This window comes from Sceloporus occidentalis, unplaced genomic scaffold (genome assembly GCF_023333645.1).
Source record: "Sceloporus occidentalis isolate IW3139 unplaced genomic scaffold, rSceOcc1.0.p SCAF_4, whole genome shotgun sequence".
In the NCBI taxonomy this organism is placed as follows: domain Eukaryota; kingdom Metazoa; phylum Chordata; class Lepidosauria; order Squamata; family Phrynosomatidae; genus Sceloporus; species Sceloporus occidentalis.
The window spans coordinates 143,643,231-143,670,923 of record NW_028316984.1 but is presented as its reverse complement, the minus strand read 5'-3'; the positions used below and the strand labels follow the sequence as shown (position 1 = coordinate 143,670,923).

The window sequence follows — 27,693 nt, the reverse complement described above, 5'->3', positions numbered from 1 at the left end:
AGACTACTGTATATACTCATGTATAAGTCTAGAAATTTCAGTCAAAAAGTTGACCCAAAAAACCTGCGTTGACTTATCCATGGGTCAATGTATGTACTGTATTTTAATTCTAAAGGGGCCATCCCCTTTCTCTAAATAGAGTGGTAAAAGGCAAGAGTTTAGTTCAACTTGGGAACACCAAAAAGAAGCATGGATCCTGTCTACTCTCTCATCCATCCAGCCTTTAGGATGAGCACAAACAGTTATGCCTGCCAGAATTTTCTAAGTTCTTTGGCATCATTTTCCTTTGCATCATCATCCTTTGTTACATGCTCCTAAGTTTTACCCTTGACTTATCCACGTCGACTTATAGTCGAGTATATACGGTACATGTGAAAGGGATCTAGGAGTCCAGGAGACCACAAGTTGAACATGAGTCAACAGTGTGATGTGGCAGCTAAAAAGGCCAATGCAATTTTAGGCTGCATCAATAAAAGTATAGTGTCTAGATCAAGAGAAGTAATTGTGCCACTATATTCTGCTTTGGTCAGGCCCCACCTGGAATACTGTGTCCAGATCTGGGCACCACAATTCAAAAAGGACATTGAGAAACTGGAGCGTGTCCAAAGGAGGGCGACAAAAATGGTGAAGGGTCTGGAAACCATGCCCTATGAGGAACGACTTAGGGAGCTGGAGATATTTAGCCTGGAGAAAAGAAGGTTAAGAGGTGATATGACAGCCCTGTTTAAATACTTGAAGGAGTATCATATTGAGGAGGGAACAAGCTTGTTTTCTGCTGCTCCAGAGACTAGGACCCGAAACAATGGATGCAAGCTACAGGAAAGGAGATTCCACCTCAACATTAGGAGGAACTTCTCCCACACAATTTCCAATTCCTAATTAACTGGACTAAATGAAGGCTGCTTCACACTTCTTTAGCCTTTGGGACATTGTTCACGCATCTCTCTCCTTAAAATCTGCCTCTCACTAAGGAGATTATCACATTAGCTTCGCTGCTGGAATAGACCCGGGATGTAATTTTCTTAAGGCGAATCTTATCACATTCACCCATCACCAGGCAGTATGCAGCTCGTATGCAACCCAGGCTTCTATATCAGCTTTTCAAGAATGAGATTTTCCCATTCTTAATGCTGCATACTGCCCATCAACGGGTGAATGCAATACGATTCCCTTAAGAAAGTTACATCCTGGGTCAGCGAAGCTCATGTGATAATCCCCTAAACCAGTCTGATCTACCATGTACTGTCTTCCAGGGACCCTGCCATCCTAGCCAATAGCCGCCATTGATACATTAACAGTATCCATCATCTTCAGAGACTATCTAATGGAGGAGGAGATACTTTACTGTGCATTGTAATGGTGTCATCCTCACCTGTCTTTCCAACTGTAATTTACCAATTTCCTCAACCATCAAAGTTTGTGTTCACCTCTCTTCCTTTATGTGGACTCTTAAAATCTTTCAACTGGCTGATATGAATAAAATGGCAACTTTAATTAACATGGGTTTTTTTTATTTAAAACAAAGGAATTTAGTTCTGTCCTTTATCAAGAAGAAAGAGGAGAAAATCGTGGTTGTGGATATTCAGGACTGATGCGATTTTTTAAAATGTTGTAAGGTATTTTCAGGCTTGGGAAACTGGAAGGCATATAGTTTGTGTGAGTTTTATTAAACAGAGTTGTGTTTTGGGGAATTTAGGTGTTTTTTTTCCATTTTGTATAAGGGGAAGATATAGGGGGAGGGGATATTGGAGATAAATAAGTTTAGCTGTTAGTATGTTGTGTTATTTGCAAAATGTGTTATATGTTTAATAATAATAATAATAATTTATTTCTATTTCCCGCCTCTTCCTGCGGATTGAGGTGGGATTACAGCAATCAGCAAATTACAACAATAGCACATGTCAAATACATGGCATAAAAATACATCACTATCAATACAGTACAATACTATACAGCTGGTCAGCTCTCCATGAAAGCATGCAATGCTGACCGGGTAAGATATATTACAGCAGGTAAGGTGGATAGGCTCGCCAGAAGAGATCCATCTTCAGTGCTTTCTTAAAAGCATCCAGGGTGGTAATAAGAAGGATCTCTTCCGACAGATCATTCCACAACTTGGGGGCCACGGCAGAAAACACTTTGTGGAATGTGGTCACTAGCCTGGTATTTATGTAGTCTAGTGATTTCTTCCCATATATTCTGAGAGTGCAGGGTGGATTGTGTGGGGAGAGGCGTTCCCTCAAGTAACTCGGGCCCAAGCCGTTTAGGGCTTTAAAGGTGATAACCAACACTTTGTATTGCGCCTGGAAGCTAATCGGCAGCCCTGCAGAGATTTTAATATTGGTGTTATATGGTCAAGCCTTAATGCTCCAGTGATCAATCTGGCTGCTGCATTTTGAATTAATTGAAGCGTCTTTTTTAAAAAATTAATTTACGAAAATGTTAGAAATCACCTTCATACACAATAGAAGAGTTTAGCAAAATAGATTTGCGCAGGAAGAACTGGGAAGTGGAGAGACTGAGGGACAGAAAAACAGGACAGAAATACAAAAAACCAACCAAACAAGCCCAGATAGCGAGGAAGACATTTTACACACCTTTGCTAGCAATGGCCAGGATTGAACTACTGCTTGCAACCATTGCTACTGCAATTATTTTCATTAATTAAAGGGCATTTGGAGCCTTTGCCCATCACTGGGTATCTTGGGGCTCACAAGTACCCCACCATTTCTGTTCCTGAGTGATGTCGATGCCTAACTCCTGGGCAATAGAGTTGTTCTTTTTGGGTAATATATGTTTTATGTTTTACGTTTTAAAAGCTAATAACATTTTTTTTAAAAGTTTAAAAATTAATGCTGACAGAACAGTATTAATTATCTGGTATCACTCATGAGCAAAATTAATGAGCAACACATTGCTTCAAGCATAACCATTCCAAGTTTTGATTATTTGTTACCTTAATGGCAGTTTCCATGACATGACTGAGGATTTAAGTTACTGAAACATTAAGAATTTGAGAACTCCAATCATATAGATGAGGAAGTATAAACCCCTGCCTTTTCCATGGCTTCTTCCCACCCACCAAGGCTGTTTTTCCATTAGGCTAATTTCCAAAACAAGGCTACAGGAAGTTACATCACAGGGGTGGGGCCATCTCAGGGGTGGGATCAATTTATGGCACAACCTATCTGAGCACATGAAGAGTTTGGCTACCACATAAAGTGCTGTATAAGCAACCAGTCCCACCTAGCCTTGAAATAAAAAAGCAGCAGCATTGATAGAAATATTTGCATTATGTAGCAAACTTGTAATAGAAGGTGAAACTTGTAATTCACATCCTATGCTCATGTCACACATATCTTTTGACTACAGTAATTGCTACTGAAATTACCACACAAAGATCATTTCAAAGTGAGCCCAAGTGTGTATGCTATGTGCTGTTGTCATGTGCCCAATACATCCACATTTGCTTCCATTTGATTCATTTATAAGTGCTTCAAAAATACTTTTGTTTGTTTGTTCTCTGGTAGCAATAGACTCCTTTGGGCCAAAGAACAAGCAAAGGTGAAAAGGAGCAAGATGTCTTCACTTTGGAATTTTTACTATAAAATTCTAAACATGTTTGCTCAGATACTTTGATGGGTTTGTCCAGGATTGTAGCTTTTAGTTGTTTTATGACTGACTGCAATTAGCTTCAGCAGTTGACAGTTGACGTTATATAAGGACATGGAAGCCAGATAACCGGAAGGCGGAAGGGGAGAACAGAGAAGAAACCCTAAAAGATTTGGCTGCCTAGGTACAGATTTAATTGCCTGACATTTTTTTCCATTCTATAGCTAAGGAGAAAGCCTTCAGGATCTTATCTCTGTTATTCCTGATGTTGTAATCGGTCAGCTTAAGGAGTGCATCAAAGTCTTTCTCACTGTATCTGAAGTTCATCAAATGGTATGGAGAGCAATGCCCAGAGAGGGGGACAGTCCTTTCATATTGACCACGTTCCACTCCTGCAAAATATTAAAGCAAAATTCATTTGTCTATTAAACAGACGGTCGGGTTCAGTGCTAATTCGTTCACATAATACTGTTGAATTGCTGATTATGTGTTATATTACAAGATAAGATATCTCAAGTTAGACATGAAATCTACCTGGTTCTTTAAATTTCTGGAAGGTATCGTTCACAAGTGGGAAATGAAGTACAATAGGGGCTTTTCTATTTTCATCATCCACAAACAGATAACACTCTCTTGGATTCTTCATGTCTTCTTCACACAGTAGAATCCTGGGGAAAGGAATTCCCTGTTCCAAACAGTATTTCTGAGTCTGTTCTATGGACTTTAACGTAAGAAGAAAGAGTATCCTTAGCATTAAAAGACAACTTAGCAAAACAAATTAAAACAAAATAAATGCAATTTGTTTATTTATAAAGATGATCAAGCAATCATAATTACAGGAAAGAACTTCAATTAGCCTGCATTTAAAATAAAACACATCACAGGTATCTGCATGTAAAGAAGAAAGGGGTAAGAATGGCATTAGTAACAAAATAAATTATTGCTTTTTGGAATGCTTCCTCTACAGCAGTGGCATTACTAGATAGGGTGTCATCCAGTGTGGAGGGTGGGAAGGATACATTCACTCCTCCTACTGCTTCATCACTCAGCTTCCTCCCCAGGGAGAAAGCACAGCAACAGAGCATCTGGGAAAGGCATGCATTTGCCCCTCCTACACGAAAGGAGGATCAGGACCGAAATGGGTGTCACCCCTCCTCTGGGGTGTCACCTGGTGTGGTCTGCACCCTCCCTTTCCCCCTCCAAACACACACACACCATGACACCACTGCTCTAGAGGGCAGTTTAAAACAAATGTGTGGGTCCTATGATAAAGGCCTTGTTCCCACTATGTTTACATTGGGATGGTTCCTACTGAATCCGATTTTAGAAAATGATTCAGAAAGGGGGGGCATGCTTAGGAGCCCCTGTGCCGCAGTGGTTAAATGTCTGTACTGCAACCACTCACTCAAAACCATAAGTTTGTGAGTTCAATACCAGCGAAAGGGCTCAAGCTTGACTCAGGCTTGCATCCTTATGAGGAGGTCGCTAAAATGAGTACCCAGATTGTTGGGGGCAATTAGTTTACAGTTGTAAACCGCTTAGATACTGTTAGTTCAGTATGAAGCGGTATATAAATGAAGTTGTTTGTTTTTGTTTGTTTTTGACCATTTAACCCGCGTCAAAAAGAAAAATTAGAAATACAGTCAGGCCTTCTTATACACGGATTTCTTATACACAGATTCAAGCAACCACGGTTTGTTCCAAAAAAAAGTATAAATTTCAAATATCAAACCTTGATTTTCCATTTTGTATAAGGGACACCATTTTGCTAAGTCATTATATTTAACGGGACTTGAGCATACACAGATTTTGCTATACATGGGGGATCTTGGAACCAACCCCCAGCTTATAACAAGGGTCCACTGTAAATCTATTCAGCCCAAGTGGGAACCAGGCGGATTCGAATCGGATTCGAATCTGGCCTGGTTCCCACTGGCAGCCTGGCCCAGGGGGGCAGCTGGCATGGGCCAGCCTCTCCTGGCCCTCAAATCCCCAGCCCAGCCTCCTTAACGGCTTCTTTGGCTGCTGACCGTCTTCCCTGCGCCTTTTTTAAAATTTCCTGTGGCCGGGGAGGCCGGAAGGAAATCACAGAGAAGCTGGAAGCCTTGCAACCTCCTTTCTGGCTTTCTCCCAGCTTCTCTGCAACTCTTTCCGGCCTTCCCAGCCGCAAGAAATTTTTTAAAAGGCTGCAGAGAACCTGGCCAGTGGCCAAAGAAGCCGGTAAGGAGGTTGGGCTGGGGATTTGGGGGCCAGGAGAGGCCAGAGATGGGCCAGGCAATCAAGCTGCCCCCCGTGCCGATTCCTGAACTGATTCCTGAAACTGGCGCAAACATAGTGGGAACTACATTTTTTCAGAACCGGTTTCAGGAATCGGTTCAGGAAATGGATTTTCTGGTAGGTGGGAATGGGCCCACAGTGAAATCTCCAATTAAACATTGAATATATAAATTATTTTGTTCAGATCATTTGCAATTGTTTCTTTGTTTCTTTTACAAACAGACAGACTTTTCAGTTTATTGGACAATATATCCTACTGGTGAGATTATAGGGCTACATCCAAGGTTACATGCGTAGCCTTCCATTTGCACACTGGGACTTCGCCTTCCTCACCATCTCTTTGCAGCCTCTGCACATACCTCAAATTTGCTCCAAATGGTTCCCATGCTCCAGAGCTACTTTAAGGGGCAGGTGAGTGCAAGGTGGGAACCTGTTCTACAATCAGTGTCCATAATCTTAGTTTTTATTCCAAAACTTTTATCTGCTTGCTTGATTTCATCTTTAAAGGGGCTCATTGCTTAAGGCGAGGAGTTTTGCACTTTCAGTAGTTGTGTAGAAAGAGGAATATTGGCAAGCACATCTTGTAATGTAAGTGTAATAAAAGTGGTAGCTGCTGAGGGTGCAGACCACACATCCCCAGGAACTGGACACTCTACAATATATTTTGAAAGTTTTGTAGGGAAAGCAAAGTATTCACTGAAAAATAGCTTAGCATTGACCTGGAAAGGGTTATCTGGAGTATAATCAAATGATAAAATGACATCCACTTTTCTCTCCTTCCTCAGAAGGGGGGGACAACTAGTATTGATGAAATATGCAGCATCAACCAAGCAAATGTCATCTTCTGATGGTGTAAGCTGATTTGGAAACTGGTCCAGTTGACTATCTGAAAAGAAAATTGTATAGTAAAGAACTGGATAGTAATCTAATTTCTCCCACCTTTGGGGGGAGGCGGTATTCTCCACAGGATTCCAGTATTTTTAAGAAAGACTCACAGAAGGCAAAAATACAAATTGCTAAATTTAAAAAGAAAGAGTATATTTATTTCATGGAGGTTTTAGAAAGAACTGAATTCTATGATTCTATGAAATAACCTGGACATCAATCACACTGCTATGCAGCAGCTGACAACAGTGCTTTGCACTAAAGTACAAGGTAAAAAAGGGGGGAGAGGAATAATGCAATTGTGGAGTTGGATGAAAGGAAAAGCATATATATACTACATCTAAAAACAGAAAATGAGAAGGAAGTAAAAGGTGACTCCAGCCACTTGTGATTCCTAAAGGTTTTCAACAATACAGTTGTACATTTAATTCTGAAATGCAGATGCTCATCCTGGCAATCCCTAGAGCTCCAGCCTCAAGCACAGCAGCAGCAGATCCTCACAAACCACTAAACATATCCTTATTAATGAATATTAATTGTCTGTTCAAAACCAAACTACCTCCAATTAATTTGTATTGCAGAAGTGGTAGCTCACAATAATATATGTTGTTATTGCAAACATTCATATGCCTGTGACGTTATCAACCAAATTTAGAGGGAATAGGGAAGAGTGATAGGGTGGGGAGGAAGTGGTGGCAATCATCATCATCCGTCAGTCACAAAATCCTAGTGCTTTAACAATGTATGATATGTTCTTCCTGAAGGAGACTTCCAGATTGGGAAAATGGCATGTCCCTTATCAGCTGAGAGAACAAAGAGACAGGTAAGGTGTGGCAATTGTCAAGACAAAGAAGTAAATTGGCAAAAAGTGCCCCCCAGGCAAGGGGAAAACCAAAGAAAAGGCTCTATGTGTCTTCAAAATTCCAATTTAGACATCTGAAAGGTTTGTAAATAGTTTGGAAACTGGTGTGAAAATGAAGCTTTCAATTCACTGGCTACATTGACTAGAAGTTGTAAAATAGTGACATCATGTGGAGAAATAGAAAATACTGTAAGGACATCTAATGTTATTTGTGGGTATTTCGGGCTATGTGGCCCTGTTCTAGAAGTGTTTATTTCTGACGTTTTGCCAACGTCAGAAATAAACACTTCTAGAACATGGTCACATAGCCCGAAAAACCCATAAAAAAACTATGGATGCCAGCCATGAAAGCCTTCAACTTCACAAATCTAATGTTCTTTTACACTTTCAGCCATAGCCTAGTTCATAATTTTTATATATTGCTGCTTTTTAGTTTTGGGGGGGCTCTGGAGTTCTTTTTGTTTTTGTTTTGCTTTGTTATTTCAGGCATTTTTTTCCTTTTTGTTGTTGTAGTGGGAGTTTTTTTAATTTTTATGCACTTCAGCTGGCCCAAAAAGCTGCTGCCAAGTAGTTAACTTTGGCTGGCTACAGGGACCGTACAACTCACATGTTGCAATAGCTACATTGGCTGCCAGTCTGTTTCCAGGCACAATTCAAAGTGCTGCTTTTGACTTATAAAACCTTGGGTCCAGGTTATTTCGTCATAGAATCATAGAATTGTAGAGTTGGAAGAGATCACAAGGGCCATCCAGTCCAACCCCTCTTAATCAAAGCATCTCCAGAGGTCTAGGGATTGCCAGGATGAGCACCTGCATTTCAAAATTAAATGTACAACTGTATTGTTGAAAACCATTCTGGGCCTTGGCAACTGTGGATGGGCCATTTTGTATGAGAGGCAAAGAGAATAGCCCTTGCACACCATCCAGAAAGAGGCATACATCTGGATAAGTCACACAAGTGCACATAAGCCACCAATATGATCCCACCCATTACATTTTAGTAACTAAAGATTGTGTATTATAAAGACAGGATAACTGTTTCCTAACTACACAAGAGCATGCTCATTGAAAAGTCAGTGAAAGATTTTCAGCAGGGTAATAAAAGACTGAAATTACAATTACCTTTCCATACAGAAAATTGGCTGTCTTGATAGTAGTCTTTATGCATGTGCAACCCTTTAAGGAAGTTGTGGATGTGATAGTGGAGGGGGCAATCAGTTAAAACATTTCTTATAATTTTGAAAAGCATCCCATCAGGACACATCCAAGAGGTCCCCAAGTAGGTGGAGCTTTTTGGTGGAACATAACTTTCTTCTGTACAAGAGAAATAAAGAGACAGAAAATGCAGTTTTTCTCACTACCCCAGTATGGCCTTGTCAGGTAGCATCTGGAGATTCATAAGCCTAGTTCTGGATAACACATGTAAGACGTATAGACAAGTTGGACAGATACTTAAGGACAGATAAAAAAAATAAATACTGTGGGGAAAGAATGAAGGAACTGAGAACATTTTGTCTAGAAGAGAAGTCTAAGTGTAAAATTGATATTACTCTTCAAATACCTCAAGAGAGCAAATATTCATTACTTAGGAGACCCAGCATAAGTGTAGTGCTTTGAGTATTGGACTATGACTTTGGAGACCAAGGTTCAAATCCTGGCTCAGCCATGAAAACCCTCCAGATAATCATGGACAAGTCACACTCTCTCAGCCTCAGATGATGGCAATGGCAACCCCACCCCCCTGAACAAATCTTGGCAAGAAAACTGTTTTCACCTTAGAATTGCCATAACAACTTGAAAGCACACAATACAGACACACATTCATTAGGACAGTAGTAGATCTAAGGGATTTACATTAAAGGAGGATTGCCTAGGGTTGAACTTTAAGACAATATTCTTGATATGCTTTCCTTCATTGGAGATCTTCAAGCAGAGGTTAACCATCTTTTTGGAAGCTTTAGCTTTGGATTTTATGCAGCAACCAAGGAGATAGATTAGATGGCCTGCACAACCCTTTTAACATAATTGTATGATTCTAATATAACAGAATATAATTAAATGATACAATTAAATAAATAATAAATAATGGATAATGAAACTATTAATTCATTAATCATAAAGATATCTACCAGGGTGTTCTCACTTGTGAACCTCTATGCATCTTTAAAAAGATGTACTTCTTTGTTCATGAAAGAACATTCAGATGTATATGTCTTTGCTGAACTACAGGGTAACACATTTGGGCATTTAGGCAATTCCCTTAACTTTCCTTCAAAATGATTTTTTTTCCTTGAGTTTTTCCGGAGTATCTATAAGCCAGACATTTCACACTTTCAGAGGTGGTCCTCAGCTGATGTTCCTGTGTGTCATATCTCCTCATCACAACATTTGCTTTGTTATATCAGAGAGATATGTGACCTGGATAGAGCCTCCACTAGGCAGGGGTTTCTACAAAATAGATATAAACTCTTTCCAGGGAACTCAGAGGCTGCATCTGCACTGCAGAAAGAATACAGTTTGACACCACCTTGACTGACATGGTTCAATGCTATGGACTTCTGGGATTTGTAGTTTTGTGAGATATTTAGCTTTCACTGCCAGAGAGCTCTTGTGCTCTAACAAATTGCAAATACCAGGATTCCATAGCATTGAGCCATGGCAGTTGAAGTGATGTGAAATGGCATTATTTCTGCAGTGCAGCCATGGAATGTCTTTCTGTGAGAGAGCCAAGGAGAATTTTCAAGTATTCTGTAAGGGATACTTCAGAGGGATGCCAACCACAGATGCTGGTGAAACGTCAGGAATAAACTCTTCTAGAACAAGCCCGAAAAATCCACCAAAAAAAATCCTACCAATGTTTCTTATTTTGCTTTGGATAAGTTTCTGCCAAGATTCATCTGTACTGCTCAGGCAATTCCAGACATCAAGAAAATTCACAGCAAGGATGTTACTCCATAATGCTACAAAGCAAAAGATATTCAGGAAAATATCCATTAGTCTGGCATACACTGTCCCATCTCATTAATCAGTTCATAATTACTCAAAATTTATGGAGTAATGAGTATTGAGCACTGAATATTTCTTTATTCAATTGTTGTTAACTGCCATCAAATCTATTTCAACTTATGGTGACCCTATGAATGAGAGGTCTCAAAATCACGCTATCTTCAACAGCCCTCCTCAGGTCTTGCAGACTCAGGGCTGTGACTTCCTTAATTGAATCTATCCATCTGTTGATGCAGTCTTTTCCTACTGCCTTCTACCTTGCCCAGCATTATTGTCTTTTAATGTTTCATATCTTCTCATTATATGTCCAAAGTACAACAATCTCAGTTTAGTCATCTTCTAGGGACAGTTCAGGGTTGATTTGCTCTAGGAACCATTTGTCTTGGCAGTGAATTTATTTTCTTTCTGTTGACTTTCTTCAGTGTACAGCTTTCACTACCATACAAAGAAATGAGAAATATGATGGCATGGATAATCCCAACTTCAGTGGTCAATTTATACCTCTTTACACTTCAGGATCTTATCTAGTTCCTTCATAGCTGCCCTTCCAAGTCCTAGTTTTCTTCTGGTTTTCTTGACTGCAGTCTCCATTTTGATTGAGCCAAGGAATGGAAAATCTTGAATTATTTCAGTGTCTTCATTGTTTACTTTAAAGATAAGTGAATCACCTCATATTTCATGGTCCTATAATATGTGTTTTGTGCAGCATTGGACTTTCTTTTCACTACTGAGCACATCAACAGCTGAATGTCCTTTCAGCTTTAGTCTAGTTGCTTCATTAGCCACAGCACTACTCATAGTTGTCCTCTGCTGTACCTCAGCAGCTCACTAAGTGTCATCCAACCTGGGAGTTTCATCGTCTGACACTATCTCTTGTTTCATTTTAGGTTGTCTCATCTTAGGGTTTTTTGTAGTAAAAGACATTCAAAAGGGGGTTACCGTGCCTCCTTCTGCACAGTACTAACAAATGTTAGCTATGGTACCACTTCCTCTGCCAGTATCACCCCTCACTATTGTTGCTGCCCTGAAAGATCCATACACACCTCACTACCACTGCTGCCCAGTAGCTATTTGGTACATTTAGGGGTTTGACAGATGGTCCCAAAGGAGTGGCTTTCTGCCACACCTTTCAGTGCCAGATTGGGGCCACAGCAACTGCAAGTCATGCCCCAATCTGGAGCTTTGACGGCTCTAAAAAGAACAGGAAAATGATGCTCCCTTTAGATCCGGAAAAAAGCTGCCCTTACCACCACGGCAATGGCTTTTCAGTGTTTCTTTGGTGCAACACTGCACCAAAGGAGTGCCATGACACCCCCCGCTGTACAGTTGGGGGCGTAGTGTCATCAGAGATGAGTCAGGGCATGCAGCATGCAGTTGCCACGTCCCCATTCCACCCTGATGCTGGCTCCTCAGCAAAAGCCTGTCTGACATGGGAGACCCTACCAGCAAGACTGCTGTCACCTGCATAGCCTCTTGCCTCAGAGAATCACAAAATTCCATCACTTCAGAAAGGTATTCCCATGGGTAACAATTAATTGATCTCCCACAAACACAACATAAAAAATACTGAAACCTGTAACTCTGCTGTTTAAAATACTGGAACTTTCCACACTCGCTGCATTATTACTTATATGTACATCCTTGTTTACTTATATGTACTGATACATTAAGAGCCAAAATAGCATAGTGGTTTGAGTATTGGACTACGATTCTGGAAACCAAGGTTCGATTCACAGCCTGAAATCTACTGGGTGACCTTGAACAAGTCACGTTCTCTCCGTTTCAGAGGAGAGCAAAGGCAACCCTCCTCTGAACAAATGTTGCCAGAAAGAGTCCATGATAGAAATGCATTAAGGTTGCTATGAGTCAGAAGTTATTTGAAGGTGCCCAACAACAACAACAACAACCACAGCAACAGCAATAACTACATGTGACCATGAAGACATGACATTCACTAATGTTCTAGTCATGTTCTCAGCCACAGAGGAAGGCAATGGCAAACCTCCTTTAAACAAATCATGCCGAGAAAACCCCATGATAGGTTCACCTTAGGGTCACCATAAATAGAAAATGACTTGAAGGCACACAACAATAACAACAATTTATACATTATTTTACTTGTCTTAAGTAAATAGTTGCAAACTACAAATAATACAGATATTCTGAGACTCCATGATGGATAATGTTCTTGACTGCACTCATGTTTCTTATGGAAAAGGGGGGGGGGGGCTGATAACTAACTGGAATTTATTGCCTTAGCCTGAAAGAATTTCTTTTAAATCCTGACATTTAACATACAATTTGCAACCCTTAGTACTATCCATTATAAATGCAATATAATATTGCTTTACCTTTTCCTATTAAGTAGCACACTCTTACCTTCTAAATAGCAGAGCCGGGACTCTGGAATTTTCCTCATCAGTCGTCCCATGAAAAAATCACTTCCAAAATCTTCTGAATGAATGAATGCACCATATTTCAGAAAACCGACTTCATAAGGAGAAAATTCACACCATTCTGTGAACAAGTACACTTGTTATACCATTGTGTAAAGAAACATAACACAATAAATAATCCTGCTATAGCTAAGACCATATACAAAAACATTATTTCATGAATATATTTTGTGTATCGTATTCCACCTATGCATGGTTTTAGACGTTTAGCTTGCTAATATCTAGGAAAGATAATTAGCAGTCAAAACAGTCATTTTCATACATGTACTCATGTCTGCACACTCAAAGCCCTACCACCGCCAGCAGGGCGACATTGTGGCACGTGCCAGTTTACATGGTGTGCACCATGATGGTGCATCTCTGGCACAGCAACCAAATGGCACGGCACAGAAATGGTGTCATCATGGTGTGCCCATGCTCCTTTGATGCCCCTTCCAGGGAGCAAGAAGAAGCCACTTTTCTCAGCTTCTTTTTTTCCCCTACAGAGGCTGTGGCATGCGGTTGCCGCGGCCTCCATCTATGGCAAAGAGGGGCAGTGTCCTGCCACCTGTATGTACAGCCCCTATGTCCCCATAGCCAGATGCAAAATCATTACTGCAGCACTGAGATCAGCTGTGGTCCTTTGAAGGTCTCAACACTGTAATAGTTGTTTTGTATCTGGCTACAGGGGACATAGGAAATTATCAAACTGAGGCTAAAAAGTGGAATTAAAGCAGAATAGAAGCATCTATGGCCAAACCTTATCAGATGACACTATGATTGAGCTGCAACTGGAATGCCCTCCATCTGTGACTATCATACAACTTTTCATTGATGGCTTTTTCTATCAATTGCTGCCAATATCACTACTGTTACATTAGATTTATGTGTGATAATGTCTGGGCTACAATCCTGACTTTAGCAAGTCTCTGCTTCGGCCAGTCTCTGCAGCAGCAGAAAACAAGCTTGCCCCATCCTCAACATATAACATCCCTTCAAATATTTAAACATGATTAACATATCACCCCTTGACTTTCCTTCTCCAAGCTAAACGTTCACAGCTCTCCAAGCTACAGGGCATAGTTTCCAGACCTTTCACCAGCTTTAAACTTACTAAAAGGGATGTTTTTAGTGTATGCCTCTAAAGAATACCAACCATAGTGTGTGAAATTTCAATGAAGTTGTGGCCAAATATTTAATTCGGCTAATGATATTTGATTTCTCCTTTCCAGGTAAAAATAATTGGTTTTTACATGTTCTTTTCTGTACCACAGTTACAACTGAATTAGTGTTACCTTTAAAATCAAAAGTAGAAATATGATTTTCTTTCACACTGAGTGCTACATAGAGTGGTAGGGGATTCTGGCCTTGATTCACAGCCTGCTGCTGATCGGAGAGTTTAAAATCATTTACCTAATAAGGGAACACAAATTAATGATCTGAAAAACAGAAAGAAAGCAAAAGACTTGAAGCTCAGCTGAGTGCATTGTTCATTGCTAGGGAACGATTGATCCTGAACTGAATTTGTTGTTTCAAGTTGTTTTCCAAATTAATCTCTGTTTTGATAACATAATGACAGTGTCCACACATGTATTCCCACCACTCCCACATAATCATTACCTTTCTGGGTAATGGAGCTTATATGAGATAGAGAAAAGGTGCAAGAATTTTTAACCAGTCTTGGGTGGGATACAAACCGCCGCTTTGCAGCGCTTCCCCGCCGCCGCCGTTTGCTCCGCGCGGGAGCTGCAGCAGCCAAACCGCGCGGCTCCCACGCGGAGCAAAAAAGAAGCTCCAAAATGGAGCTTCTTTTGGAGTCGCGTTTGTGACGTAGCGAGGCGCCAGGGGCGCACTCACTACGTCACAAAGGACGCGATGCGTACAGACGCTCAGCGTCCGATACGTCAAGATGGCTGCGCCCGTATGAACAGGGCGCCGCCATCTTGTACGTATTCAATACGTATTAGGGTTAGGGGGGTGCGGAAGCACCGCCCCTTCCTAACCCTAGTACGTATTGATGACGTACTATTTGGCGGTTTGTATCCCGCCCTGGACTACTAAAAAGAAAAAAAAAATTGAGCACCCCCTCCCAAAATATTCCAGTTACTTTGACCACTTTCTTGAAAAACAGTAAAAATGACATTCCTAGAAATATGCATCAGAACATTTGACAAATGGAAAAGCTGATCAATAATTAAGATGTGACCCCATCTTGGCATGTGAAGATAAAATCCAGTCCTATCATTTGCAATGATTGAATTTCTCAAGTGTCTACATTTATTTTGTGGATGTTCATGAGTATGGGGTGGAGGTGGGTGAGAGAGAGAGAGCAAATGAGGTGGGAATCCTGCAGCCCTCTAGATTGTATTAGACTGCAATTACCAACAGCCCTTGCCAACATATCCAATGGTGAGGAATGCTGAGTACTGTAACCCAACAATATCTGGAGGGCTGCATGATTCTCAGCCTGGCTTATGTAGTTTTGTAAGTCACATACTTGTAAGTTTTGTGCATTTGTTATATTTTTTTCAAAAAGAAAGAAAGTGTTTCAACTGTACATACCCTACCATGTAAGATATTCTCAAGTGCTACAGCCCACAGATCATTAAAAGAAGTAGAAATGCCATCTTCAGCTCTCTGTGTCATTTCCTTTTGGTAACTGATAAGATGTTCCAGAGAAAAGACATTTATCTTGTTCTTTGTCATATGTTTCTTGGCCTTACAGATTGGCCTCCCAAGATCTTTTTGAGACCAAGCAGAATCTTCATACAAATTTGACATGGTCCTAAATAAAGGGTTATGATAACATAATTTGGAGAAACATGCTGACAATAAACATATATTTCATTGCAAAGGAGCCATATCTGTTTTCCTGACAGGTGTAGCTTAAATAATAATAATAATAATAATAATAATAATAATAATAATAATTTTATTTATATTTTCCCATCTCTCCCCATGGATCGAGGCGGAATTACAGCCAGTATCAAATCAATGATACATCATAATTACAATCGTTTAAAATCAGCTCATAAAATAACATATCTAAAAAACACATGATTTACAAATACAATTTAAAAAACGTCCTGAGGTAGATATATATTTGGGGTGATTTCCCTTATAAAGGGTCAGAGGGATATGTTTTCTAGAAGAGATGCTACAAGAAAGTAACCGCAAACAATTAATGATTCTAATGCCCATTCTGAGGGAATTTCTAGTTAAATGTTATGCAGTTCAACACTCATTCCAGGTTTTCGTACTTCTATGTGACATTTTCTCTAGCTCTGTAGGAAATATAAAGGGCACGTCCTATCATTAAGGGGGAATAAGACAGTCACCTCAGGCAGCAGATGCTGGGGGCAGCAACCTCACAGATGTTGTCATGGCCAGCCAGGCTGAGGACTCAGAGCTAGGCTGAGCTAGGCCCTAGCTGTGTGATGCCAGCTCCAGCAGAGTCAGTGGAACCAGGCTCTAGCTCTGTTGTGTCAGCTCCAGCAGAGCCTATGACTCAGCAGTACATCCTCCCCCCAGCAGAGATTCCAGGTTTGGGAGACATAGAGGAGCAGGATGAAGCTGTACCTACTTTCAGCCAGAGAAGGACAGAAAGGGTGTGCCTCCGTCGATCCAGGAGGTCATATGAGAAACGCTCAGCAATCACTAAACAGCTGTGATTAGGAACTGGGCCAATCTAAACAGGTGCAAGATGCTGAGCTATTTTGTCAGACCTTATCTGTGAAAGCATCATGCTCTGACTCCCCTGGACTTTGTCGCCTGAAACCTTGCCTCCTGAATTATGGACCTGGAATTCTTGACCCTGGACTTGACTTGCTGACCTACTCTCTGGAATCCTAGACCCTTGGCTTGCCTCTGACTCTGCTCTATTGGACATTGGACAGGTACTGTGATAATGGACTTGGTTTTTTGCTGCTGCAAAGCCTTGTATTTGTTTGTCTGTAAAAGTTGGCTTCAGCCTTTATCAGCAGTTCGTTGGCTGCTTTCCTGGACAGATGTTCCTTTGGAACCTTCTCCCCATCATCCCAGACCATTCTTATCATTTAGAGGACAGTTGTGTACCATCCAACCTGAGCAGCATCACAACACCATTTTGCTAAGCTCACATATAGTGGAGGATCCTATTCTGCACTGAAGTAAGACTCAGTTGCTGGTCCAGATAGGTTCTGTATGTGAAATGGAAGACAACACTGTATTTCCCTTTCCCTGAAACAAACAAATGTTTTGGGCCTGCCCTAGGCATATAATGCCAGCCTTTTAGAAGCTATTTTAAATGAATTGATTGTGGAAAATTTTAATTGCAATATCTGTAGTCCTCATAAAACTTTGTCCAGAGAAAGTGGTTATGCATAATAAACAAAGTCATAGATTGTGCATTTCTTATGAATACATTTTTGGGTCCTTTTCACAATTACTGCACTTTGATTCCATTCAACTGCCATGACAGCATCCTACATAATCCTGGGGTTTGTAGTCTGGTGAGTCAGTTGGTCTCTCTGTCTGAGAATTCTGGATCCCCCCCATGACAAATCCCAGGATTATATGTGATGGAACCATGGCAGTTAAAGTGGAATTGTAGTGCAAGAACTGAATAGTAAAATGGACCTATTCATTTCATCTAAGAGCACTGCATATCTTTCCTCATTTCATGTCAATTTGGTCATCTCACCAAGTTGAGCCTGAAGTACCACCAATATACGTTATGCAGTCCAGAATACCAAGCTTCTTAAGTCCTGACAGCTGACCATAAAGAGATGTCATTGCTCGGCATCCACCCCCTGCTGCCATGACTGCCACTACTGGAACCTGTTTAAAATATAAACATTTTAAAACTGTATTAGCACGGTATTATCAAAAGATTAAGTTGTAGCAACATCGTGTGGCCAAGAAGAATAATTCCAAGGAAAAGAAAACTTGCATTTTAAATAGTATAATCTGACAGCTGTCAAATACATAGTGCTTGTAATTGGGAATGCAACCAAGACAGATGGCCGCAAATGCACAAACTCAGGCTTCAAGAAGGCCTTCTTTAGAGCAAGATACTAAGATGACAGACACTGGAAAATTTAGAAATTAAAAAGCAAAAGTTGGAGGACAGTATAGACTCAAGACAGGGAACATGATCTGGATGAATCTGCTCTTTTTGATTTAAGATTGAGACTAAGATATTTAAAACTTACCAGAACAACAAAATGATGATATTTATGACAGAATGGCAGAGATCTTGGCTGATTTTAAGGAAAGTCTAAAGAAGATATTAGTTGGGATCTGGATAAGGTCTTCAGATTGAATTCAAGATTTGCCAGAGAGAGGAAGCTGCCTAGGGGTGTGTTTATCCATTTTTTAAAATATGGACAAGAGATGCAGTGATCCAACAATATTATCAGAAGAAGCTAATGACTGATGGAAATAAAATAAGGCATTTTAAGGATATACCTCCAAGCATCTTGAGAAAAAGAACTGTTTATGTCTTTTTGATGAGCAAGGTAAAGCAACAAGAGATACATTTTAGATGGGAGAAATTAAACAGAAGATTCAGAATATTCTTTCAAAGGCTAAGGTTTTCTTGAAAAATCTGGAAATATTTTTGATGAAGCACAGAAGAGAAAAAGGAAGAAAGTCTGAAGATGACAAAAAAGATAGGGACTTTGGGTGGAATAGACAAGCCAAATAAAGCACTTTCCGGCCACATTGAAGGTGGGGTATTTAGATGATGCATAAACATCCAAGAGGGGACATGAGGTGAAGGGGGGTGAAGGGCCCATGTAGGGAGGGCATGATTCTGCTTTGCCAGTGTTTTACTTCCCTGTACCAGCAGAGGATTGCAAGTGGAACTATGTGCCTGATCAAAGGGGTGGCCATCCAGAGGGATGGCATCTAGGCAGCAGGCAATTACAGGTGGTGTGTTTCTGCAATGGTTCACATGCATGGTGGAGCAAAAAAAAAAAAACCAGTGGCAGAGTTTGACACTGCATTGTGTGGTTGGGCCAGGCACATTTAGGCTGCCTTGGGAGCAGCCAATGAGGACAATGGAATTTCAACCCACTTCCAGAAAAAGTAGGTTCGAACCGCTTTTTCCTGCCCATCTGTTACAGGTCTTTGATGCTGATAAAGTTTAAAAATTGATATACAAAAAATTATCATGGGATGTGTAGGCCTTAACACATCCCAAAAAAGGAAACAAGTATTTTATTATCTGAAGATATTTGGATTGAGTTTGCTTATAAGAAACTCATATTAAGAAAAAAATATGAGAGACCTGTGACTAATTTGAAATTGGGGAAGCATTTTGCTTCATTAATAAAAAAGTAGAAAAGAGAAATTGGTATTTATGTCAATAACAGATTCTTGGCAGAGAAAATCTTTTTGGGTACAAATGGGCATTATGTAGAAGAGAGAAACATGCATTTTCCAACAGTGTAACTTTATCTAAGATCATCAAAGATACTCAACAAAGCAAATGCTACCTCATGAGTTAACACACACACACACACGAAAAACTACCACAAGTTCATTGTCTGAGGTGGAAAGAAATAAGTTGAATGCTGATGTTCAGGTCGGCTGTACACTACGGTTAAGGATTAGACAATTCATGTAACTGATCTTTCAGTTTATTCCTCCCCCCCATAGTCTATTGTACCTTCAAACAACCATATCCAAAAGACCAGGTACAGGAGCTTCGCTCCAGTAGGGATTTTGTTATAGGGCATCACAGCAGGGAGGAATAGCCAACAATTGGCAAAGGAATTTTACATCTTAGTGAGATGATATGTAAGAGAATGGCACATTTAAGAATTTACTATAAAGGCCCATGCTAGCCAAGGAGAAGGAACCATCCATGCATGGGTTAACTCCCATCAACACATAGTATGCATTGTTCTAGATTTGTTAAACAATTGGTTTGCAAATTACACAGCTATTATTATTATTATTATTATTATTATTATTATTATTATTATTATATCCCACCTTTCTCCCAATATAGGGACACAAAGCTAGAATGACAGTAAAACTGATGACAGTTTTTAAAAAACAGACAATGTGTGTCAAATATAAACTTTTATTTTCCTTTTAAAATTTTCTTCCTCTCCATTCTGGATCCTGCACACTGCCATTCATACCTCATGATCTAAGAGGTCTTTTTTTAGCTGGAGGATACTCTTCAAAGCTGCTGAAACCACATTTTTTCGTTTGTGTAGAAAAGCCTTTTCTTCTTCACATAAATCAAATCCCAAACGCATATCAAGCTGTTCTGAACTGAAACAGATATGAAGAAATAGGTTCTAGAACCTAACAGTACAACATCCAGTGACTAAAAAAATGGAGATTACTGCACTACACTTATAGTGCTGCTATTCCACTTCACAGGCTCTGCCTGCCTCCTATTGCATTCTGGGATTTGGAGTTTAGGGAGGGGCAGTTAGAACTCTCAGCCAGAGAGCTCTTAGGCCTCACTGAACTACAAACCCCAAAATGCTACAGAAGGAAGCCAGCACAGAAAAAGTAGAATAGCAGCACCATAAGAGTATATTGTGGTAACCGCCAATGAATATTCCACATTTAGAGATATATTCCTCTAATTCAGGCTTTCCCAGCTGGTATCCTACAAATATTTGAACTGCATTCTTGGTACCTCACAACCTTGTCTTTGCTACTGCATAACCTCCAACAGTCACGGGTTGGCCAGAAAACCCATGCTTAGTCATTTACATTTCCAGTTTTTCCATTTGCATTAAAGGGACCTGGATTAGCACTTCATTCCCCCCACCCCCAAACAGTGAGCTATGAAGTGACTTGGCAATGCACTTCAAAGCTGGCTTTGCAACCAACAACTAAGCATTTTACACTTAATTGCCACAGAGATGAAGGAGCAGAGTCTTACTCCACCCAGTTGATGTTTTTCATGTTTGCAGAAATGTCATGACAGAGATGTCATAATTATCTCCAGAGAAGGAGACAGTGCAAGCAGTTGGGATTGTCCTTCTGCATACCTCCCCTAAACTGTCCTGATTTGGCAACTGTTATCCCAGTTTTCCAGCTGCTTTTAAAGTGTTCCAGTTTCTCTCGCCTCTTTTTGCTTCCTCCGTTTGTCCTCAACTTACTTTCGTTTCTAAGTTCAAAATGCAAAAGTAGTTTGCCCTCAGTTAATTCAGCAGGGAGGAGAGGAGTTTAGAGCACAGAGCCTTAGCTTTCCCAGTAGTCTCTGCAAAAAGCAAACACTGGCAGCCTTGCCTAGCTTGCATGGTCTTCCTTATTAATAACCTTTATCATTTTGATCATACTCTGATGTTGCTTCACCACATGTGTCCAGGTTTTCATCTATGAAATGTTGAAGGATATGCATACATACTTTCTATAGCTCTATGACACTGGAAACCACTCTCAGAGTAAAAATAACAGTATATTTAGATCTTCAGTTATTCTCAGTAGTACTGATACTGCTATTAGGTAACAGTGCGTAACCTATATATATGAGGCTACTTAGGCTATTAGGCTACCAAAATTATACAAAGTATCAGGACAGGAGGGATAAGAGAGAGAGAGAGAGAACAAGAAAAAACATCGCTATAAATTTGTTTCCAAGAATGAACCATTTTAGGGACAAGAACAGGATCAATCCAATTCCAAGGAGGATCCAGAAAACCAGGAGGTAACCTGCATTGATCCACACATTTATTCAAAAACCTTTCCAGACAGAAAAATAATACATTACCAGGACTGTGTATGTAACCTCAGCTCCAGACTAGTATCCTAAAAGGAAGAATTTAAATACATATGTAAAGGTCATATACATAATCCACAGAATTCAACTTTCTTAGCATACAATTATATAATGATTGAGATCCTATGTTAACAGAGCATAAATGTCTGTCAGCATACGTATGCCATCATTGGGAGCTATTTCTTCTTTCCCACGTTCTCTGCTGGTGTTTAACAGCAGATAGGGAGGGGATTCATTGGCACAACTTGGTGTCCCCAGCCATTGATTGGTTGTGAGATCCACCCAGGCATATTCTGGCTGTCTTTGCATATGGAGCGGGGGGTCAGGAAAAAAATGATCCTTATTTTTCAAATGTGCAAGGGCAATTCAAATACACTCAGGCATTTCTCTGTAGACAGTGGCTTGGGGGACAGAATCGTGACAACAAGATCCCCAGGTGCTATGGCACATTTAGAGTGAGAGGTATTATACTGAAAGCTACAGATAACTTCTCCCCCTTCAAAAAATAAATACATGGATATAACTGGGAGTTATGCCAGCAGAGATTTCATGCCAAAAGGATTCTAGCCAGTAATTTCTTAGAGAAGATGTCACAAAGTGGGGGGGAAATCACTACAATGTTTCTATGGATTTGTTTGTTTTATAAATGTACAGCACATGGCAAAAAGACTGATAGGCATATGAAATTCTTCTACTGCAAATGAAATCCTTCTAATTTTCTTAGTCTGCAATTCTGCATCATGATGAACAAGGCCACTCATAAGATCCCCAAAAAGCCCATGAATATTACACTGCAGTTTTTGTTCCCTAATATTCTTTGTTACTGTTGTTATTGTCATTGTTTTAAAAGGAAAAATGTTGGTTTAAATTATGTATTCAACATTGTTATTTTTACTGTTATTTTTTATCATCGATTTACAATAATCAGATCAGATTTATTGGCTGATAATATTGCTCTGTGAATGGCAAATTCCTTCAACTCTATATATGCACTAGAGAAAATATTTTCTGACTACCGTTATCCTACTATTCTAAATAAATAATAATAATAAAACTTTTATTTATATCCCGCTTTTCTGTGACAGGACAATCAAAGCGGCTACAACATGTTAAAATCCACATTTACAAATGTATGTCCCAAATTCCCCCCCTTAAAACAGGATTAAACAAATTACAATTAAAACATCTATTAAAAACACAATAAAATACAGTGAGGACAGAGCGGTGGGCTGATACATGATGCGGGGAGCATTCATTCTGTGGCCGGGCACTTTTATTCAGGAAAGGCCTGCCAGAAGAGATCCGTCTTGACAGATTTTTTAAAGCTGTCTAAGCTGGCAATTTGACGGATCTCATCTGGCAGACCGTTCCATAGTTTGGGAGCGATTGCAGAGAAGGCCCTCTGGGAGGTAGCAGTTAGTCTGGTTTTTAAAGGCTGCAATAGATTCTGACATAATTCCTTAAGGAAGAAAAACAAGCCACTTCTTTAAGCCCAGTGCTCCATAATACAGGGTACTGGCAGTACATTTCACACTTTTTTTAGCCAAAAAATAAAACCCCTCCATGTTAGGTGGGCAAGGTTTCATGCAAAAACATTATGTGAGTAAACCCTCAAATCCTCAGTTTTTTATACATTACTGCTGCTGAACCAAAAAAAAAAAGCAGTAGTTTTTTCAGTCTCATGAAAAGTGAAAAATCTTGTACAAACTATTTTCACTCTTTCTTGTTGACAAAATTTGTGCATATTCTGTTTTCTGTTTCCCCACCACAAAAAAAAAAAGGAGATAGTGGAGAATGGACAGAAATGCTCTTTAAAGCCCTCTTTAAAAACTACAAAGGACTCTTGTTAACATTACTGCTGCTGAGAATATTAAAAATATTCCAAAAATGGTCAAAAACATGTTTTTCAAATGTTGAGAAATCCTGTCAATAAGAAGTCTGGACAGGCAGTAATTTTCACAATTCAGGATTATTTCTGTACAAAATTTGCACATGGCTGTTTTCCACAGAAAACAGCATTTCCTGTGTAGGAAATCATGTTTCTATGCAGAAATATCATTTCCTCTGCAAAATTACTTGTTCCTTCTTTCAGGAAGAAACGTAGTGAAGAATTGCATCCCGATGGTGCTCTAGGGCAGCAGTGAGCAACAGATGGCCCATCGGCCACATGCACTCCTCCAGGTGTCAAGAAAAAAAATCAAAGCAACATTTTTTAAAAATTGTCCCAAAATGCTCTTCAAGGGGCATGGTGATATTTTTACCATGCCCCCCCCCCCAGGCCATTTTCTGGTGCAGAGATGCATTTTTCAAGAATAAGAAGTGACTTCTGGTCAATCATGGAAGCCAAAAACATGTCTTCTGTACTTTTGTTTGGGGGCAAAATGTTGATTTTGCACTACAGTTTTGGTGCAGGTCTCCAATGTCTCCTGGGGAGTTAATCTGTTCCCCCAGCCGCCCACAGTTGCAACAGGCATTCAAGATCACATTATTACAATCATGTGAATCAAAGAAACAGAGGTGTACCCACTGTCCCCCATCCTGCAATCACACCCCAGCTGGTCAGTTTTAGTTTAAGATACCATGATCAGTTTGGGTTGCTTCAGTAAATTAAGCTCTTCTGTACTTAATCTTAATGTAAGTAATTGAGACAGTTAAATGTCATGTTAACCAATCTGGTCAAACGTACCTCTGACACAGGAAGAGCTACTTTTACCTCTTGCCCAGCTGAAACTAATTTTAGAGGCAAAGTCAATGATGCAAAAGAATGGTGTTTGTCTTGCTCCCCATTACTTGAGCAATGCTGTGTATGGATAAAAGAAAGGGGTTATGTTTTTACATAATCAGAAAATGCCATGCATTAGGGTCTCTTTACATATATTTAAGGAAAATAGATGTTGATATTTTTAGGTGATATCATAACCTAGGCCTGAGTGGAATGATAGTCTAAATAATTCTGGAGTTAAAACTTGTAATTTGTGCATATAATTTATCAGTGAACTGAAATACAGTGCGCCCGCATCATACGTGGCTTCCAGCATACGTTCATGCACCCCAGAAGAAAGGCTCATACACCCCAGAAAAAGTAATGGGGCACGCACCCATGGCATGCCCATGGCGCCGCACAGCAAGCACACGCCCCATTACTTCTAATGGGGCTCGAGCTTACGCTTTTTTCTTTTACGCAGGGAGGACGGAACAGATCCACAGCATAAAAGAAGGGCCCACTGTACTTAACCTACACATGTATTAGTATATTAATTAGCTTTTACCAAGCTTCTCACATTGGATAGGGAAATATTTGGAATGAAACCATGAATTTAAATCAGCACTTCTAACTCTAATAATTTGTGTTCAGCTCTTTTGCTTATTTGCTGCTGTCTTTGGATCTTGCCTCTGAAATCCATTTAGATCATAATTTGTACCCTTATAGTCTTGGTGTTTGGATTCCTCTGTTACCACTAAAGAAATAGAAAATTTACACTGTGATTATATAGAAGGTGAGTTTGCCTTATTGGATCAAATCTATGACTTGTCAGCAGAGATGGCTAGAACTACATGATGGCCAGTTGAAAAATCATTTCATATCAATTCTGGGATTATAGTTTATTGTGGCCCCAGAGCTGACCTCCATTCTGAGGCCACAATGAACTACAATTCCCAGAATTTCATAGCACTGAACCAGGGAGGTTAAAGTGGTGTCAAACTGGGTTCTTTCTTCAGTGTGGATGCAGCCATAGTTTTCTATTATAATCAAATGTAGGAAACTGCTTTCCTCCAGCCAGAGTTGGTTAATGGAAACCAAACAAATTATATTTTTGGATCTTGGTTACTATGTTGGTTATTTTGTAATATAATATTTAAGCAATTTAAACACAGAATAATATAAAATTTATAGTATGTTCTATACAGTTCTATTATCTATTATCGTACATAACATAGTACTATAGTTTGGTATAATGAATGATGGTTTAGACAGCCACTATTTTTAAATCAGAACTTAAAAGAAGAAAATGGTTTCTTCCAAACCACAAATTAAATCTGTAAACTTTTTCCTTTCATGTAAAGAAGAACAGTGGTGCATGTGATCCTAAGGCTTATTATGGCACATTCTCATAACAGGAATCCGTGACATTCTCGTGTCCAAATGGTATCACTAGTTGGTACTGCTATGAGCAAAGTATGTTTTTATGCCCTTGTTTCAAGACTTATTGTTAGGTGTTATGTTATGCAATATTTCCTATAACATTAATATAACCTGTAGAATGGCATTCAGTTCTGGTTCCCAATATGTTGGATAGTGGAAGTGAAAGCATTCTATCAATCCAGATTCCAAAGCAGTTTTCCACCTGTCTTCATATGATCCTTTCACTTGCAATGCAAGGTTATCTTCCTCTATAAGCAGAAGCCCAAATAGATAAAATTATCAACTACCCCAGTTTTCTATTATTGCTATCAAGAAACCAGCATTTTATAGCATTTATCTATAATTAAGATGAGTATCTGAAGAATCTAGCACCTAATAATCACTTATCAGCACATAAAGACAACTTAATCCAAAATATTAACGTAGTTAAAGTACTTGCTTTTCCAAACGTCAGATTAAAATTTAATAATTTCTCGATCTTTATTTCAAATTTAACTACAAACAATAATTTCAAAATAATGCTAGACATCAGCAAGGGGTAGATTAATCAAAGAGAAAGAAAAAAGTCATCCTGAGATACATTTTAGAAGAAGCTATCAAGTGGTCACTAGAAGATGTTAAATATTTTTATTATGTGTGCAAGATTTCACCTGACCTGGTTGTCACATTTCACATGTGCATAATCCTAATTTTGAATAAATAGTTTGCTGAATCATGTTGAACTGCTGTCCTTTTTTGTGGTGTAGAAACCTATTCCTAGTTTTTCCATGTTATTTCTACTTCTGGTACCAAAGTTTCTGCCAAAAAAGTAAAGCCCAGGAATATATACAAACAATATACAGTAGTTTCCCCTATGACTGATTGCCTTTGATTCTAAATGTGCACACTTAAGATAAAGATCATGAAAACAGTTTAGAATCCTAGAGCCATACAACTGTAGAATGGAAAGATATTGATCATTTGGTCCAACCCCTACCAATGGGAGTATCCAGACTTAAAGCTTCCCTAACAGATGGCCATCCTATGCAAATCTTTCATGATTAGATGATAGCTTTTAAAAATCCTACATTATTAGTTAATATCAAAATATTGATAATTATTATTGAAAATAAAATAGAATATAAAGCTGTTTATTAGCAAAATAAAATATTTAAATGTTTGTTTGTTTGTTTGTTTGTTTCATTTGTACGTTGCCTTTCTTGTAGAAGGGGCCCAAGGTGGCTCACAGACAAAGGATGTTACAATATCCATTGATTCTTAGAAAAGAGAAAAGAATTGCTTTTTAGCAAAGTGCTACTCTGCTTAGAGAATGAACTTTACACAGTCTTACCTTTTGAATACCTCTTACTGTTTCCCTTGGCCACACAAACATTTAAACAGGAAACTGAACGGGACTGTAAGATAATTAATAACAAGTCATATCATGAAGATTTACACCACTGAAAGTGTCATGCATTCAATTAAAGCTGCCTCTAAAAACAGTTCTTTGACATTTGCATCCTAAAAGCCTACACCTCTCTGCTTTTTCATTTTTCCACTGATATAAAGTTATAATGCATCAAAAAGCACACTTTAAAAGCAAGAAGACACAAAATAAAAAAAATATAAATATTACCACAAGGACATCATTTGTGATAAGTTTTTCAAGATGATCCAAACTAGAAAGAATGAAAAGACGCTTTTTTAAAATAAATATTTATTTTAAATATATCCGTTTTAGCAGTAGCAACCCATCTTAC

At 39.3% G+C, this 27,693-nt stretch overlaps 1 protein-coding gene across 1 annotated transcript in view; it reads right to left on the bottom strand.

The window, feature by feature from the left end:
• Positions 1-3,804: 3,804 nt before the first annotated feature.
• Positions 3,805-27,693, bottom strand: part of LOC149314771 (cytosolic phospholipase A2 delta-like) — a 36,721-nt gene continuing 12,832 nt past the window's right edge. Inside the window, exons 6-20 of the mRNA XM_089523142.1 lie at positions 27,570-27,612; positions 27,285-27,348; positions 26,066-26,202; positions 24,497-24,610; positions 21,802-21,839; positions 20,210-20,345; positions 17,758-17,894; positions 15,639-15,861; positions 14,372-14,489; positions 13,021-13,158; positions 10,488-10,595; positions 8,758-8,949; positions 6,609-6,775; positions 4,147-4,333; positions 3,805-4,004 (exon numbers count right to left, since the gene is read on the bottom strand). Of these exons, the coding sequence (XP_089379268.1) occupies positions 3,805-4,004; positions 4,147-4,333; positions 6,609-6,775; positions 8,758-8,949; positions 10,488-10,595; positions 13,021-13,158; positions 14,372-14,489; positions 15,639-15,861; positions 17,758-17,894; positions 20,210-20,345; positions 21,802-21,839; positions 24,497-24,610; positions 26,066-26,202; positions 27,285-27,348; positions 27,570-27,612 (2,002 nt within the window). The remainder of the gene's footprint in view (positions 4,005-4,146; positions 4,334-6,608; positions 6,776-8,757; positions 8,950-10,487; positions 10,596-13,020; positions 13,159-14,371; positions 14,490-15,638; positions 15,862-17,757; positions 17,895-20,209; positions 20,346-21,801; positions 21,840-24,496; positions 24,611-26,065; positions 26,203-27,284; positions 27,349-27,569; positions 27,613-27,693) is intronic.